This window comes from Mus caroli, chromosome 1 (genome assembly GCF_900094665.2).
Source record: "Mus caroli chromosome 1, CAROLI_EIJ_v1.1, whole genome shotgun sequence".
In the NCBI taxonomy this organism is placed as follows: domain Eukaryota; kingdom Metazoa; phylum Chordata; class Mammalia; order Rodentia; family Muridae; genus Mus; species Mus caroli.
In genome coordinates, this window is record NC_034570.1 from 176,590,287 (window position 1) to 176,607,740 (window position 17,454).

General features: G+C 45.2%; 1 protein-coding gene across 1 annotated transcript in view; it reads right to left on the reverse strand.

Moving 5' to 3' along the window:
* Positions 1–14,168, reverse strand: part of Rrp15 (ribosomal RNA processing 15 homolog) — a 26,413-nt gene extending 12,245 nt beyond the window's left edge. Inside the window, exons 1-4 of the mRNA XM_021166057.1 lie at positions 13,974–14,168; positions 4,401–4,660; positions 2,394–2,491; positions 937–1,135 (exon numbers count right to left, since the gene is read on the reverse strand). Coding sequence (XP_021021716.1) covers positions 937–1,135; positions 2,394–2,491; positions 4,401–4,660; positions 13,974–14,118 — 702 coding nt within the window. The 5' untranslated portion in view covers positions 14,119–14,168. The remainder of the gene's footprint in view (positions 1–936; positions 1,136–2,393; positions 2,492–4,400; positions 4,661–13,973) is intronic.
* Positions 14,169–17,454: the final 3,286 nt, after the last annotated feature.

Here is a 17,454-nt window from a genome sequence, read left to right on the forward strand (position 1 = left end):
AGCCATGTCTGCAGTTACATCATCCCATCACAGCCATGTCTGCAGTTACATCATCCCATCACAGCCATGTCTGCAGTTACATCATCCCATCACAGTCATGTCTGCAGTTACATCATCCCATCAGTCATATCTGCAGTTACATCATCCCATCACAGCCATGTCTGCAGTTACATCATCCCATCAGTCATGCCTGCAGTTACATCATCCCATCACAGCCATGTCTGCAGTTACATCATCCCATCACAGCCACATCTACAGTTACATCATCCCATCAGCCATGTCTGCAGTTACATCATCCCATCACAGCCATGTCTGCAGTTACATCATCCCATCAGTCTTGTCTGCAGGTACATCATCCCATCAGCCATGTCTGCAGTTACATCATGCCATCAGTCATGTCTACAGTTACATCATCCCATCAGTCATGCCTGCAGTTACATCATCCCATCAGCCATGTCTGCAGTTACATCATCCCATCACAGCCAGTCTGCAGTTACATCATCCCATCACAGCCATGTCTGCAGTTACATCATCCCATCAGTCATGTCTGCAGTTACATCATCCCATCAGTCATGCCTGCAGTTATATCATCCCATCACAGCCATGTCTGCAGTTACAGCACATCCAAATGTCAATGTAGACTGTATCTTCACCGGACTTCCACTTTTCACACTGCAGAATGATAGGATCCCAGGTGGGAACAACCCAAACTGCACTTGCGCACACTTCTGTGACTGCAATGACCCCTGAGTTCTGTCACCAGGGTTATGATATCAACAACTGCTAACTCCCATCATGAAGCTAGGACACAGTGGGAAGTCAGGACTACTGAGACCTACGGAATTCTGCCTACACAGGCTGCTGTTCTCCATCTCAGAGTTTTAACAACAGAAGAGTCCGATGCAGCAACTCCCCACCATGCCGGGGATTCCCTACCTGTCTGGCTTTGGGGCTCTTCCTAGCAGTACTGTTCCCACTTGCACCATCCATTCCTCGTAGAACACTGATGAAATCCTTCTTGGAAACAGTTGACATCAGCTTAGCTCGCTTGCGGACGGAGCCTCCTGCTTCCTTGACCTTTTCCCCCACATTCCTTTGGTGTTTCTGAACAGCATTGAAGAGCTGCACCACACCCCTGGAGAGTAAAACATCAGGACAACGTGAGACACTCAAGTGCAGCAGGACAAGATCTCCACCACCGTCCAGGAAAGAAAGCGGCAAGTGTTCTCAGGAGGCCAGAATGCTAATCTATTCTTGAAAGCAAGCACTGAGCTGAACTAAGTCTTACTGGGTCCCCTTAGTCAGCAGTGCAGGGCCTTAACAGGCACTCTCTTTGTTAATCAAACCAGGTAATAAGCTCATTTTACTTTTACCTTAAAGCATGTGGAATCCATGAGTGAATGGTCTTAATATACCAATACTTTGGTATATTAAGAATTTTCATGTTGTTATTTTTAAAATAATAATGGTTATAGAGTACTGAAAACTGTTGTTTCTTTTTTTTTTCCCCAACCAAAATGACCATGGTGTCTCAATTTCCAGGGATTCTCACAGGCTGGAAATAGCATCACCCTCTTTTAACAGATGAGGTGAGACAGAGACACTCAATGGTGTGTGAAGATTCTCACATCTCACGGTAGCTCCCACACTGGCCAGAGAATGACTAGGGGCATCTGTTAACCACTCCACTAGATGTAAACATTTAATGTTTGCTTTGTTTTCTTTTTCCAGACTTGGTTTCCCCATGTAGCCATGGCTATCCTGGAACCCCTTCTGTAGACTAGGCTGACCTTGAACTCATAGATCTCCCTGCATCTGCCTCCTGAGAGCTGGGATCAAAGGCGTGTGCCACCACTGCCTATCCTACTACTATGTTTTTAAGTAGTGCCTTCCCCACTCCCCCAATTCCCATAGTTGTCACTACACACAGAATTTAATCTTTCTAAGAGACTCATCTACACAGATGAGGAGCAACCACAGCACACACCATATCCTATTCAGCTCTCAATATGGAAGGTGACAACTGTTTGGTGCCCACTTTGAGGAGTGGGGATAAGAGGGAAAAGGCTAAGGTGAAGCTGGCATGTGTGTAACATCATCCTGTAAGTACAATGCCAGAGAGCAAACCCAGCACCGCACACTTAGAAAGCATTAGAAAAAACTGCAGTCAGAGGTCTGACTGCACCATCCAACGAACCTAAGAGTGACCCAAGCAGATTCAGACCAAATGCACTCAGTACGCTGCAGTTCTGCTTCCAAAGTGTTTGGTCAAACTCCGGTCCATCAGAGGTTGCAGGTTGCAGGCTTGGCTCTGAGAAGGTGGAGCTTAGGAGCCCCCTGTCTGAGCACAGGAGTCCCTAGCTTACAGGCTTCTGAAGCGCGCACTGTCTTACCTTGTCGCAATCCTCTGAAGGTTCCTCTCTGCCTCTTTGTCTTTGACAACATCTGGCTTCACTCTGCACAGCATCTCCCACTCCCGCTTCTTATCAAGCTGTGTGGTGAACATGGTTATTATGAATATGGTTACTGACTGTGGTATTAGGTGATTTTGAAAGTGCAGCAAACTCTGTTGGATCTGTGAAAGGACGGAGGAAATAAAGCACCCTGCCTCTGGGTATCAGAGGCTGATTCCGGGCTCAGCTCAGAGAGCCCGCGGTGAGCACTCTGTGTGCCTTCTGAGAGGCAGGCTCTAAGAGGCTGTCATCCTCTGGCATCAGCTCTGGAGAGCTGCCAGTATGCGCAGCCAGGCAGTGCACAGCAAAGTGAGCAGCCACCGCACTGACCAGCACAGCAACACCAGTGGGATGTGCAACAGCACTGTCTACCCCGGCAGGGGCAAGCTATGCCTTCCATTCCTGGCCAGCAGACTCATCAACCTTCAGGACAGAGTCTGTACCAGCTCTGGAGAGAACAATATCATAGGCACATATGCAAGTATTATCTATTTCTCTTTATATAAAATCATTTAAACCGGGCTGGAGAGATGGCTCAGCAGTTAAGAACACTTCCAGAGGTTCAGAGTTCAATTCCCAGCAACCACATGGTGGCTCACAACCATCTGTAATGTGATCCGATGCCCTCTTCTGGTGTGTCTGAAGAGAGCCACAGTGTACTCACATAAAATAAATAAATCTTTATATATATATATATATATATATATATATATATCACTTAAACCTATTTCTCCCCTCATGGCACATCTAACAACCAATGTTCTTGTCACACACAGCCTTTTTAGTCACAAATTCAAGTACTCAAGTGAACTGATTTCCTACCGCGGTGCAAACACTGAAGGGGAGCTGGAGGAAGAAAGGCTCAGACAAGACATGGGCCAGTGTAAAACGCTCTCTGAGCATCATCCTGATCTCACAGAATGGCTGTGAGGTCTGTTTCCCAAGCTGATACACACTGGCCAGATGAGCTTCTCAAGGCCACTAAGCATCACACTGAGGATGGTGGAAAATGCCACCTCTTCTCTCCCCTCCTCCACAGTATGCTGGGAACATGGCTAATGCTCCTGACTGGACAGCACAACCTCACCTGGCTCCTTTAGAAAAAGCATTCTTCCTCAAATCAGTACATTTTACAGTCAGCAGATGGTTCTGAGCGCTCTGTGCACAGCTCGGCTCCAACACTCGGAGCTGACCTGCAGGCCTGGCCCTGGCTTTCAATGCTGTCCTGCTTTCCCTCCCTAGAATCTGGAGACTAGGTATAGTCTAGTATCTAGATTTAAAAGGTTGTGGTAGCCTTTGCCAGTTAATAAACACATATTCACATTTCAGCTGAAAAGCTTTCTGTACAGTTTAGAGACGAAAATCTTAACAAAAAGAATCCTGAGTGAGCACAGCTGTGTTTCAGGGCAAGGCCCTCAAGCCCAGCTTTCAAGCAGAGCAAGCAAAGACGTGATGTAGGCACTGCCAGACATGAAGAGCAATATAACCTAATCCATTTGTACCTGGAAACTGCTCCTTGGAAGTTACTACTTCTATACTGTCAGTACAAATATGGAAGGCTACTTTTCTCTCATTAGAAAATACTTATTTTTATAAGGAACTATTTTTGACATAGTGATGCTTGTAGTACAGGGGCCCTGAAAACCTTACCACAGTTTCTTTTCTATGTGACAGTCAACTCATATGCAAGTTTCGGTCTGGAATCAAGGTTAAAGTAGAGTAACCTCTATCAGGAACAACTATGCAGAGCAAGAATTCAGTTGTAAACACAAAGTGCCCACTCCTGAGCTGCACCCGGCAGTATCACGGCCTTATGCAGGAGCGCAGGTTTGCTCAGTGGACCCTTAAGACTGCGCTCCTGACTTAACCCTGCTTACCCACTCCTCACAAGCCCTTAAAGCGGACTGCTGCTAATAAGACACAGCACAGGCAGGCGGACGGACACACCTGCTTCCTTTTCTCCAGCCTCTCCTGCTTTAGCTTCTCCTTCTCCTTCTCGAGCTCTTTGTTTTTGGTGAGGATGGTGGCTTTGCTTTTAGGAGTCTTTTTGTTAAGGATTTTTGCCATGGCATCTGCCCAGCCTGAATTGGTCCCAGCACTTGACTCTGCAGCGTCTTCATTGTCTTCCTCACAGGATTCAACATTGTCCTCACTGTCTGCTTCTGCAGCTCCATCATCTGAGTGGTCCATCTCTGATTCACAGCTTCCTACAGAGCACAAGAGCAAAAGTAAGTTACACTTTAGTGCCCCAGGCAGAGCACTGCCAGAGCCCCCCAGGTCCCAGGCTGCAACACTGACGAGGGGCACCAGGATCTCTGTGTCACTAACAGCAACGGACACCAGCCCACAGCACTGACAGGGAGTAGACAAATCCAACAGCCGCTCCACGTCACTTCTGTGAGGCTGGTGAGAGCAGTGAGGGTCCGTGCTGAGTGCTCCCAAAACTCAGTTCTAAGATCATTGACAAGACTAAGCAAGATTATTCTAAGTATCCAAGTATTAATGTGTTAAAAAATTATTTTAGTATCAGTGTGCCAATTCTCTAAGAGATTTGCCCCAATATTAAAATGCTAAACCTGTGTCCAGAAAAATACTAAAACCAGCCTAACTTTTTAAAAGGTGAATATAGCACTAAAATATTTATTTGGTCATTTCTTTCTTTCTCTCTTTCTCTCTCTCTTTCTCTCTCTCTTTCTTTCTTTCTTTCTTTCTTTCTTTCTTTCTTTCTTTCTTTCTTTCTTTCTTTCTTTCTTTTAGCAAAACAAAAACCGAACGATACACTCAAGATGCTGGACTGTAGTCCTGAGTCACAATGGCTGCCCCCGGCTCCAAGCTGACTGACCAAGCTCCTGGGTATACAGCAGAGTCCCACCTGCAGAAGCAGCAAAGCCAGCAGCCAGCACGGCTACAGGACTCAGAGCCCTCCGTGGAGCTCCTGTCAATTCCCTGTGGAAACTACTTCAGAGGGGAAGTCACCCGACAGCTTCGTTGGCTTGGACTGTTTTCCAGTAAGAAGAGCTAACAAAGGCAGCTAAGAGGTCTTCAGAGGAAAACTGCCTCAGCAGTTAGTTAAGTTTAAGAAACAAATGTCCTTTCTTCAATCGACTCCTGTGTAGGTGTATCCCAAAGTTAGTTAAAAAAACAAACAAAAACAAAAAACCCTATTACCTCAAACTTTTCTTATTAAACTACCAAAATACCAACATTAGTGATCAACTGCTGGGAATCATTCAGTGACTCCCTTGCACCGAGAGACAACACTGGAGGAGGAGGAGGAAGAGGAGGAAGAGGAAGAGGAGGAGGAAGGGGAGGAAGAGGAGGAAGAGGAGGAGAATCAGGCATGAATTTCCCATCGCTCCCTACTTCTACAACACTGACACCTCCTCACCGGTGGCCGACTGTGGAATTCCCCGACTTTCAGCCATCCATCAGACAAACTGTCGCTTAGACCCACAGACTCATTATAATACGAACTCTTCAGTTACTACTTATAAATACTACAAGCTGGGCATCCCTAATTCATAATTGAAATTCCAGACACTACAACATGAACATTTAAGTGCCCTGTTGATCAGCTGTGGGTAACTGAATTTCATTTTGGACGTGTTCTTAAATTCCCAGATGAGGGGTGAGGATAATCAACCACCAAGTCTACACAGGGCCATGGAATCAACGCCGCGGTAACGGTAGCCAGTAAAGGCCACACAACTTCTCCCCAGAAGCATCTCTGAGGACCCTGCATGTTAACACTTAAATAGCGCAGTTAGCTGAAAACATATTAATGTACCGCTAGCCCTCTGAGTCAGCAGCACTATGGATGCTAATAACCAACAGTTCTAAAACAAAACCTACTCTTTATAAGCGCTAAGCACATGGAAGAGACACGGTCACTAAAAGTGTAAGTACCAGCACGGCCTGGAGCGCCAGAGGCAGCCGAGGCTTTACCAACGCCTAGGAAAACATCAAAACGGCAACACTGACATCCAGTTTGTCCTGACGTGCCTTGCCAAAGGCTGCAGGCGCGCGCATGCACACGCGCATGCACGCGCGCGAGCGCGCACGCGCACACACACACACACACACACCCCTGCAGCTCACCGCTCAGACCTGTCTATTTTACTGTTACGGGTTTCTTACCAGGAGTAATGCAACATACACATTATACAATCAATCTGTAAAAAAGTTTATAGCATTATTTTATATAACCTCAACTCACAATACCGATGAAAAGAATTCCAGAAGAATTTGGAAAAGTGATTTTTTTTTCTGCAGTTGGAGATAGGCATTTATTGAGGGCAAGGGAACTCATACATGAAGCAGATACACAAATAAAAAGACAGGGAACACAGGAAGCCAAAAAAAAAAAAAAAAAAAACCTCCTCTATATTTCATTTCACTTCATTTTAAGAAGCTCAGGCTCAGGGGATTGAGTCTAGCATTTGCTGCCAACAGAAATGACATTCTGTATAAATAAATTTTTTAAATGCCAATGTAATAAGATCTGCCAGCACATACACACAGAGAAACAGAATTTTCTTGTAGTTTCTGAAGATCGTCACCATGAGAACCAGAAAAAATGGGCTCTTCAGCTTTAGATGTATCCTGCCTGACACAAGACTTTGTTAATTTTTCACTAACCTACCTTTAGCAGCAAAAAGGAAACACAGGTGTCTAACACATGATCAGAAATCACTAGACATGTAAAAAAAATTCTCTTGGCATCCTATATTACTTTATACATAATTTCTGCATTTTATTTAAAAAATCTGAAGACCAAGGAAGAACTTCCCAAGATGTTACTGCAACAGTGACAAACATCCACATCGGCAATGCTTCTCGTCAGTTACCCACACGCCACAGCCGCTATCACAAGCATCTATTATGTCCAGCATGACTGAGGGACCCAATCCTTCAATCTTCACCACCTTACTTCTGACTGGCCTGAGGAGGACATGGACACTTCTCCCCTGCTGCCTCTCCCAGGCTTTCCGCAGCACACCTCAAACACTTGCCTACCCATCCTTCCTCGGCCCAGATATGGTCAGTGGGCTGACAGGAAAGTAAACTGTTTCACCAGGACAGAGACACACTCTTAGAAACGTGCACACTCCCCAGCATTTCTGAGCACCCATGAGTGGAGAAAAAGAAAACAAATGAAGCTTTGTCTCCCTGCAAACCTGAGTTGAGCAGATAAAAGAGATGTTCAATAAATGTTGTGAATGCTCTGAGAGAAGACTGAGGAAGCGGTGACAGGGAAGAGGGAAGTCTAGGGAAGGGTTCCACATCAACTGCTGAGCACTCACAAGGGGCTATTTCAGAAGTTAACGATGAAGAAGCCTAGAGTGGTGGACGCATGCTTATCTGCTGGGTTACTCAGTCCCACATGCAGCACTGTGGTTAATCAAAGAAGGAAAGGCTAGCTCTAGGACTTGTAAACTGATGTGAGGAAGTGTGAGGAGTGGACAGCCGTCTTCATACACTGACCAAGACAATTCAGGGTTTTTCACTGTCTAGAAGTGACATCAAGACCCATCTTCCTGTGTCACAGTCGCAGGACACTTTCTCTGAGGATTATGGATTACAGCAACTTTCCCCCAAGAGTACAAGCTTATGAATCTGGTTAGCACCATGCCTGAACCTCCTCCTTCTGATTCAACTATCGGAGTAGGAAGCTCAATTAGTCCCACCTTCCTTCCTCACAGCATCTGACTTCAGCAGCCATTGTTTTCACGTTTTGACTGAAGTTCAAGGGAAGTGATTTACTTTGTAGGGGTGATGGGGAGGGGGATGTTAATTGCTTTTGTCACTAATCTACAAATTGAAGGACCAAGGGTACAAGGATACATTTTATCTGAGCCAACAAGTTATCTGCTTAACCTGCACAGTTCAAGGACAACTCTTTCGGGATATCATCCTCTCTCCCCCTTACACCAACTGACACATTTTGCTTAAGACAAAGACTAACTATAGTTGGGTCAAGTGGTATAAAGCTGAGGCAGGAGGACTACCAGGTCAAGGGCCTGCCTGGGCTACCCAGGGAGTTCAAGGTTAGCCTGTACAACCTAGTAAAATCATGTCTCAACAAAAAGTATGGGCTGCGGATGGCTCAGACACTTGCACAAGACCCAGGTATGGCCCCTAACCCCCACATCAAGAGGCTCACAACTGCCAATAACTCCAGCTCCAGGGGATGCAACACCATCATCGCCTGGCCTTCCTGGGCAGTACATATCTATACACACATACAATCAAGTACACGCACATATTCACAGAGAATAAAATAAATACATCCACAGTGAAAAAAGAGGTGGCTCAGTAAGTAATGTGCTTGCTGCTCTAGTCTGAGCCCATGAGGAATCCTCAGAGCCCATGTGAGGTGGAGTCCAGGAGTGAACATTAATAGCACCTATAGCTACAGGGTTTCCATGGAGGGGAGGCTGGCTGGACTCTCTGAAAACTTGCAGGCCATCTGAAAACTTGCAGGCCAGCTAGCACGGTATATGCAGTGGCATATGACAAGAAAACCACCCCCCAACCCTGACACACACACACACACACACACACACACACATCTCAGACAAGCTAGAAAGCAAAGACCTATACCCAAGGTTGCCTTCTGATCTCCACGTGCATGATACAGCACAGGCATGTCCCACATATATAAACACACACAAAATATAGACAGAGAGAGCTGAGGTACATCTGTACTGTGAAGTAAAGCAAGTCCAAGGCCTTGGATTTGGTTCCTCCTCACATTCCCCCAAAAGGCACAGACTGAACCATTTTTATAACCTGTATGTCTCTCTGGTTCATAAGCATGGTCCATTTTGTTACAACCATAATTTACATAGTACTGAAAAGTATGTCTGCTTACCAAAGCTCAACCGGAGTCTCTCTACCATCATTCAAGCTTACCCTGCATACAACTGCAGGTATTTTTAACCTGAGTGTCTAGTTTTCTAATAAACGATGTAAAACAATTACATTAAGAGGTTTCACAGGCAAGGACTTTCCGAAGGAGACTCCACTGGCTCAGGATGTGACAGGAAGAACTGACAACTGGGACAACACAAGTCAGAAAGCTTCTGTTGGACAAAGGAGAGAACAAACACAGGGAAGCCGTGTGTGTATACATCAGGAGAAAATCTGTACCAGCCACACATCCGATACAGGAGTAACAGCCAAAATCCTTTCTCAAAACCCTAAACACCACACAATGAAGGGACAAATAATCCCACCAATAATAAATGAGTAAATAGCCGGGCGTGGTGGCGCACACCTTTAATCCCAGCACTTGGGGGGGCAGAGGCAGGCGAATTTCTGAGTTCGAGGCCAGCCTGGTCTACAGAGTGAGTTCCAGGACAGCCAGGGCTACACAGAGAAACCCTGTCTTGAGAAAAACAAAATAAAAATAAAATAAAATAAAATAAATGAGTAAAGAGACTATGTAGACACTTTTCAAATGAAGAAGTACAAATAGCCAAAAATACATTTAAAAAAAAAATGCTTACTATCTTTAGCCATGAAGAAAGACAAATCAAAACTATAGTAATATTCCATCTCCAGAGTATCACTAGAATATCATCAAACCAAAAGACACCACACATGCTGACACTGGCGGGTCAGAGGTGGGAGAGGAGGGCGGGAACAGGGGATGGCCTGCAGTTGGAGGCCACTGTCAGACACACAGCAAGCCTGGGCTCATGTGATCTCATCTTGTAAAAAACCTACTATCAGGAAAAATATACATTGGTAGCACCTATAAAAAATTAGCTTGAGGGTTCTTCAAAAAGTTAAAAAATTTGCCCTTAACATTTTGAAATCCATGAACCATAAAAAGATAGTACATGATAAAGTTACACAGATCATTAGTTTCCTACTGCTGCATATATTACATCCTAAATAAAAACAGATACCTTAATAACAAAATTCAGAAATGGAACCATGATTCAGTACCCCAAAGAATCAAAGGCAGAGACGCCTACACACCCAAGTTTACCACAGTGCTACTCAGGCCAGACCTGGCATCAGCCTAGGAGTCCATCAGTGAAGGAATAGAGATCTTTCCAGCGTACCTGATGAAGAAAAGTCTACTAGCATTACATGCATCCAGCTCCATGCTAAATTCTGATACTGCTGCTATCAAAGTCTAATTCCTCAGTCTCAGAGATCTGGGAGTTTGTGCAATATTTCATAAAACCACGACTTTCATCCTTGTACAAGAGGTCAAAAGAAGTCAAACCCAGAACATGAAAAGTGCATCCACCTCAAGGCGAGAGCCAAACTCGTGCTTCCTGTGAGGCAACTGTCATCCTACTTAAGGACATTGCTTGACGTCTCAGTGAGGCCTCCCCTTCATCACTGTGGTGCCCAGTTGACCATCAACCACGTCTCTGGTGCAGTTTCCTGAGAGATGGGCCAGCACAACAAGCCGGTAAGAGGCACACCACTCAGTTCTATAATCCATGGTCACCTGTCCAGAGAGACTCTGAATTCACCAGAGGAAAACAATCATCTCCTAGGTTATCAAATTCTGAGGAACACCCAAGAATGTGCATTAACCAAAGCCCTGTCCTACCAAATTTACAACATGGAAGCCCCTTCCCTGTTATCACTGCCACAGACGGTGTGAGTGCTGGAAAGCAGGACGCGGAGCACTGAGCTCAGTGGAGGGGCTCTTACCTGGCATCTATGCGATTTCTCACACACAGAGAAGACACAGAAAAGTTCACTTTGTGGTTTGTTTGTTTGTTTGTTTGTTGGGGGTGAGTAAGCACATCTGGGGCTCTTCAGAGGACCTGAGTTCAGTTCCCAGCACTGTGTCAGGAAACTCATAACCATCTGTAAGCCCCACTCCAGGGGATATAATGCCTCTGGCACAAACCCACATGCACAGACACATGCATATAAATAAAAATATTAAAAAAAAATAGAGCCAGCTAAATGGCTCAACATGTCAACGCCCTTGCAACAAGCCTAGTGAGGACCTGAGTTCAATCCTCCTCAGCACATAAGAGAGCTCCTACTCCTCCTACAGGCTGCCCTTTGACCTCCACGTGTGCAGGTGCTGATGTCCCCAAAATAAATAAACAGTGCAATTTAAAACTTCTAAAGAGTCTAATACTAGAGACACAACAACTCCATTGAATGTGGTTCTAGATTAAGAAAAGCTTTAAAAAAACAGCAACACAAGAGTTGGCTTAGTAAATGTAGCTGGAAGAGCCCGTGTCTGTAGCCAAAAGAACAGCTCCAAGCTGAGCCCTAGTCACTTAGGGACCAACAAGACCCGATCCTGAAAAGTAGGTGGTGATCATCACAGAAGCTGCAGACAGGCTGTTAGTGGTTCACAAGAGGATACATTTGACCTTCATAACTGTGGGTTCTCTATTTGCAAGCTCACATATGTGGTGTCATTAGTTTTGAACAATATAAATACTTCCTGCACATGCCCTCACCCAGACACACTCCATCCTCTTGTTACTGTAACTCTAAGTCATTGCCTAGAGGGTGACTGTAACATAATAGAGTGCAAACATTCATTGGATAATCGTGTTTCTATATTATTCAAAAGCCTCCTTAACACATGATCTAAAGCTGAAGAAAACTTTAGACACCTAATCAGTGTTTGTGCTGAAAAGAACATTTTCCCTCGAAGTTATCTAATATTGAGAAAAGAAATCCAATATCCACCCAAATCCGAAAGCAGTGTTGATGTCTTACTTAAATGTAATAGTGTTTTCTTTTCTTAGACAGTAATGCTTACAATTATTCAATTCAAAACTGTACCATAGGAGATAAAATGGCTGAGCAGGGAATGGCACCTGCTGCCAAACTCCTGTAAGTCCTCAGACCTCCACATGTGGGCACACACCAAATAAACAAATGCAGCAAAAACAACACAATGACCAGAGCCTCTAATTCTTGCTCAACAGGTTGTTTTTTAACCCCTCTGGTGAGGGCTGAGGCCTTCAAAAGCTTAGTCAGCTGCTTCTTGATCTTGAAGTCCAATTGCACTCATTTGTTAACTTATGGACCCCTGAGTGACAGTTGTTGATCTAGGAACTGAGGTTCAAGTGTCTGCACACTTAGGGAACTTTCAAACAGCACAAACGCTTCACAAGATTTAAAACGTGGTGCTTTTAAAATGAGCAGAGTGGGGCTGGAGAACACGTGCACACACTGTTCTTCCACAGGAACAGTTTCTTCCTCAGCAGCCACACTGGGCTGCTAACTGCACCCTGTAAACTCAGCTCCAGGGGACCCGAGACCTCCACATCTACTGGCTCCTGTGCGTGCATTCACTCTCCTCTCATGCGCAGTGCACATACATACAACTTAATAATAATAATAATAAAGTGTCTAAAGAAAGCAAAGCATCAAGCCACAAGTGAGAGTGACAGAAAAGGCTGCATTAGAAAAATAAGGGAAAATCTCTTTGACAAGTACTGGACCAGAGACTGAAGTCAATGAAAATGTAGGTGACATACAGGTGTTTCAGGAATACTGCAGGCAAAAGGCAGAGACCTCCAGAATGAGCAGCCAACATGAACAGAAAACGGCAGAGCAGCAAGTGACCAGACCTATCATGCAAGTTAAAAATTCTGAATGTTACTCATGAACTAGTGGCTTCCCGTAGTAACCGAAGCCACATTCGCAGTTAACTGAAAGCATCAGCCACACAGAAGCAGTAAAGGAGTGTGGGAGGCAAATGTCTGAGCTTCCTAAGAAGCTCCTGCCAAGAAGTATGTTTAAAAGTAGCAGCCAACCTCAGCCACACAATGGAGAGACCTCCGGAGACTCACCTACCTTTCATTCTGAAACTGTATCAAAGTTACTACAGTATCTCTCCTTTACCATTTCTTTAACTGTCTCCTTTCTAACTCCCAAAGGCTCACAATCCCCAATCCCCCCCCCCCCCCCCCCCCCGCACAGTAACAGTATTTCTTCTCTCTTGTGGCCTCTTGCTGCTGGCTCCCTGAGCCTATCCCACCCATTATTTCTATCGCGACCCTTCCTTTCACTTTGCTAGGGGTTCCAAATAGAAGCTCACGACATTGCTCTTAGCCGTTTCTATTATCTGCTAAATGTTTACAAACTGACTGGCTGTAAGTAAAAAGAGCCAAATCCTCCCAAAGATGCGAGCATTTGGCAAGGTTCTCAATACCAGCGTTGGTTCTTCTGTGCCCAAACACTTAGCCTATGTTTTGACCTGAGACAACTAACCGTGTTTTTACTCCACTTCTAAGCGGGTACTGGACCTGCAAAAGACCTGGGTTATCGCCTGCCCATCTTTTGCTCTGCTCTTAATTTGTGTACTGTCTGTCATTATCTCTTCCTTTACTGTTAAGTTTCTGATTGGCACCGGCAGTTTCGCCCATCATTAACCATGACAGCGAGGCGCCTCGGAACAGCAGGGCTCCTCACCCAACCTCACTCGCCCCACACACTCAACGGCAAGGAAACGCAGCCCTGGCCTTGGGAAGGAAGCTCAGCCGCCGCAGCTCCGCCAGGCCACATTACCTTCTCCATCAGAAGAGTCTTTGACCTTATCTTCTAACTTCGACGCTGCAGCCTTGGCTACCATCTTCATCTTTTTCTTCTTCTTCGGGGAACGCTTCAGCTTCTCCCCTGGGCTCACACGTGAGTCCTGAACGGCCGCAGCCATCTTGGCTCGCCGGAAGTGCCACCTGATAATTCAGTCGGGTTGCAACACACGGAACTTCCTCCTCTAGTTCCGGAACACAGTTGTCCCGCCTGAAGTTCCGCTGTGGTAGCCTCGGGTATGGACCGGAGAGACGACACGACAGTTTTCTCCGGCAGAGTCGGTTCCTGGCCTCATCCCGGCCCCTTCTGGGCGGCTGCTGCTGACTGCTCTCCTTGCCCTCACCCAGAAGCTGGGTTCCGAGTTAGAAACCGCACTCCCACCCACTGAATAGAGACTCTCCGAGAAGGAATGGATAACAAGGGAACAGCTACGGAATCAGAAAGCAAGCTCAACTCTTACATCTGTTTGTTCTTGTGCTGGTTTGGCTTTTGTTCTGTTGTTGTTGTTCCCCTAAGGACCAAGCACGGTGTTTTTGAATGGACGTTTCTGGGTTTTGATAGATCCGAGAGGCTGCCTGGGTAAGGGGCGGTGGAAAGAGCCACGCCCTAAATCCTCCCTAGCACCTGCCCTAAACTACAAAGCAGCCTTGCAGTTTATCCCAAAGTGTGTGTTGGGGGGGTGAGGGTAGGGGCGACAATAGGATTACCCTCCTAAATTAAACCTTTAAATCCTACCTAGTTCCTTCACTAATCTGCTAAACTCAGACTCCACCCTTCCTTCGAAGGACTACAAATGTAAGGAATCCCCTTGGTTTTGCGACTTGCTCTTGGATTCCCCACCCCAAAGCTCACCAGTGTTATTAAAGGATCTGGTCTCCTGAAATACGTCCCAGCAGCCGTCTATAGCGAACCAATAGGTTTTCATTCTTTATATATTGGTTTTTAGTACTCCAAATTTGTCTTAAAAGAAAAAGAAAAGCCGGGCGTGGTGGTGCACACCTTTAATCCCAGCACTGGGGAGGCAGAGGCAGGCAGATTTCTGAGTTGAAGGCCAGCCTGGTCTACAGAGTGAGTTCCAGGACAGCCAGGGCAACACAGAGAAACCCTGTCTCGAAAAAAATAAAAAAATAAAAATATAAGAAAAGAAAGAAAGAAAAGCAACAGAAACTGTGAATCCTCATGTTGATTGATTTCAATTGGTGTATATGCAGGAGATGCATATATACATCCTAAAAACAAGAAAACATTTTATTTAATGGCACAGGAAATACAGCTTTGTAAGTATGGTTTAAGAGACGATCAGATGCCAGCGTAAGTCTCTGAAAAGAACAATTCCAGTCCACATAAACGAGTTTCCCAGGTATTGCTGTTTCCTGGGTCTTCTCACCTCTATAGCAGTACAGTGTTTTAATTAGAACGCTGTGCTGGCTAGCCCTGAGGCTACTTCGCTGTGGTCACATATTTAGCACTGTAACAGGGCCCCAGACCTTAGTATAACTGACTCCATGATGGAAGCACCATTCAAGCTGTAAGAAATGTAGACAGTACCACCTGTCAAAACTAAAACAAAGACCTAATCCATCAAAGTCCATACAGTTCTGAGAAAGTCTCAAAATGTACTAACCTTCCTTTTAGCTTCTACAGTTCCATTTCTGGCTAATTGCTCTTAATAACTGAAGTATATCGACTCAGAGCATGGGGTTGTGCTTAAAGGCTCGCCCTCAGAAAGGTTCAGTAGTACGGTGAGATCCTAAAATCCCAGTCCAGTTGCTGGGCAGCTAATAAAGACTTTTGGGGAGGTGGGGGGAGGCAGGGGTTTGAGACAGGGTCTCTCTGTGTAGCCCTCGCTGTCCTGGAACTCACTCTGTAGACCAGGCTGGCCTCAAACTCAGAAATCCGCCTGCCTCTGCCTCCTGAGTGCTAGGATTAAAGGCGTGTGCCACCACGCCCGGCTAATAAAGACTTTTTATTGGCTTAAGCTATGTCCTCTCCTTCTCTAGTGGATACCCCACAGCAGCACATTTTGTTTTTGTTTTTTTAAATATTTATTTTCATTTTTATACAATATATTTCAATCATATGGTCTCACTTCCCCCCCCTCCCTACTAACCCAACTTCACATTCTTCCTCCCTCCCCCAACACCCTCCCCAGAAAAACCAGGGAAAACATCAACAAAAATTTCAAAACAGACAAGCTATTTTTTTTTAGATTTATTTTCTATTTTTGTCAACCTAGATGTGTTTATGTGCCCCACATGTGGTAATGCCTGTGGTGGGCAGAAAAGAGGGTAGGATTGATCCCCTGAACTGGAATCCACTTGTGAGCCCTCAATCACAGGTGCTAGGAACCCAGCCAGGGTCCTCTGCAAGAGTAGTAAATATTCTTAATCACTAGGCCATCTCTCCAGCTCACATTCTCTTCTCTTAATTTTTTTGTACTTATCCTTTGTCAAATTCATATGTGTGTTCAGCATATCTTGATAATAGCTACTGCCAAATCTCACACACCCCATACCCTACATCATGTGCCCCTTCCATTTCAGGTCCCATTTCCTTTTTCTTTTTTGGTAACCTACTGAGTCTAGTTGATGCTGCCTCTTTGTGGACCACCTACCATCAGCCACACCCTTGAAGAAAAAAAAATGCATTACCCCCCCCCCCATCAATTCCTGAGCTACCAGAAGGTCCTCACTTAGGGGTGGGACTTCATTAATCCCTGTTCTGTCCAGGAAACCATTTCGTTTTTATTTTAGACTTGCGGCAACATCTTACAAAGTTTCCCAGGCTGGCCTCGATTGATCTCTGTAGTCCAGGCACATCTCAAATTTTACAGTGCTCCTGTCTTGGCCTCTACAGTACTTAGGATACCAGGCCTGTCCCATCAGACCCAGCTTTTCCATCAATATAATAGCTTATATGTAAGAATTGTTATGGACTTGGTTACCATTTACAATACTGCTTGTGAGAGGAAAAAACAAATAGTTGGTTACACAGTAATTTTTTTTCTTCATTAAAAGAATATAAATTGGAACCCAGGGTTTGAATCTGTAAATCTGATGATGAGAAATGGATACAGCTAAGTGAGTAGTGTCTGTATTCCTTCCTTTGATTTTCATAATAAACCAGCGGGCTTCTTGCCGTTTTACAGATGAGGAAACCGAGGCTGAGCAAAAGTTAATTGTTGAGAAATCACACAGGCAGTGAATGGTAGAATGGACTGAGACTAGAGCCCCAGTGTTGACTCATCCATTGACGCGCAAGCCTGCCTACACTGTCTCACTTTTACAAATCATGTAAGAAAATAAGCAATGAATATTTCAGGCAGGCACTGGAATTCACAACTTAGAAGACAAACGTCTTCTCTTATGATGATCCACGTAATAAAAAAGACTCAAGAAGAAGATCCACTGTCACTCTTATTGGCAGGCCCCGTGCCCAGAAGGAGACTAGGAGCGCA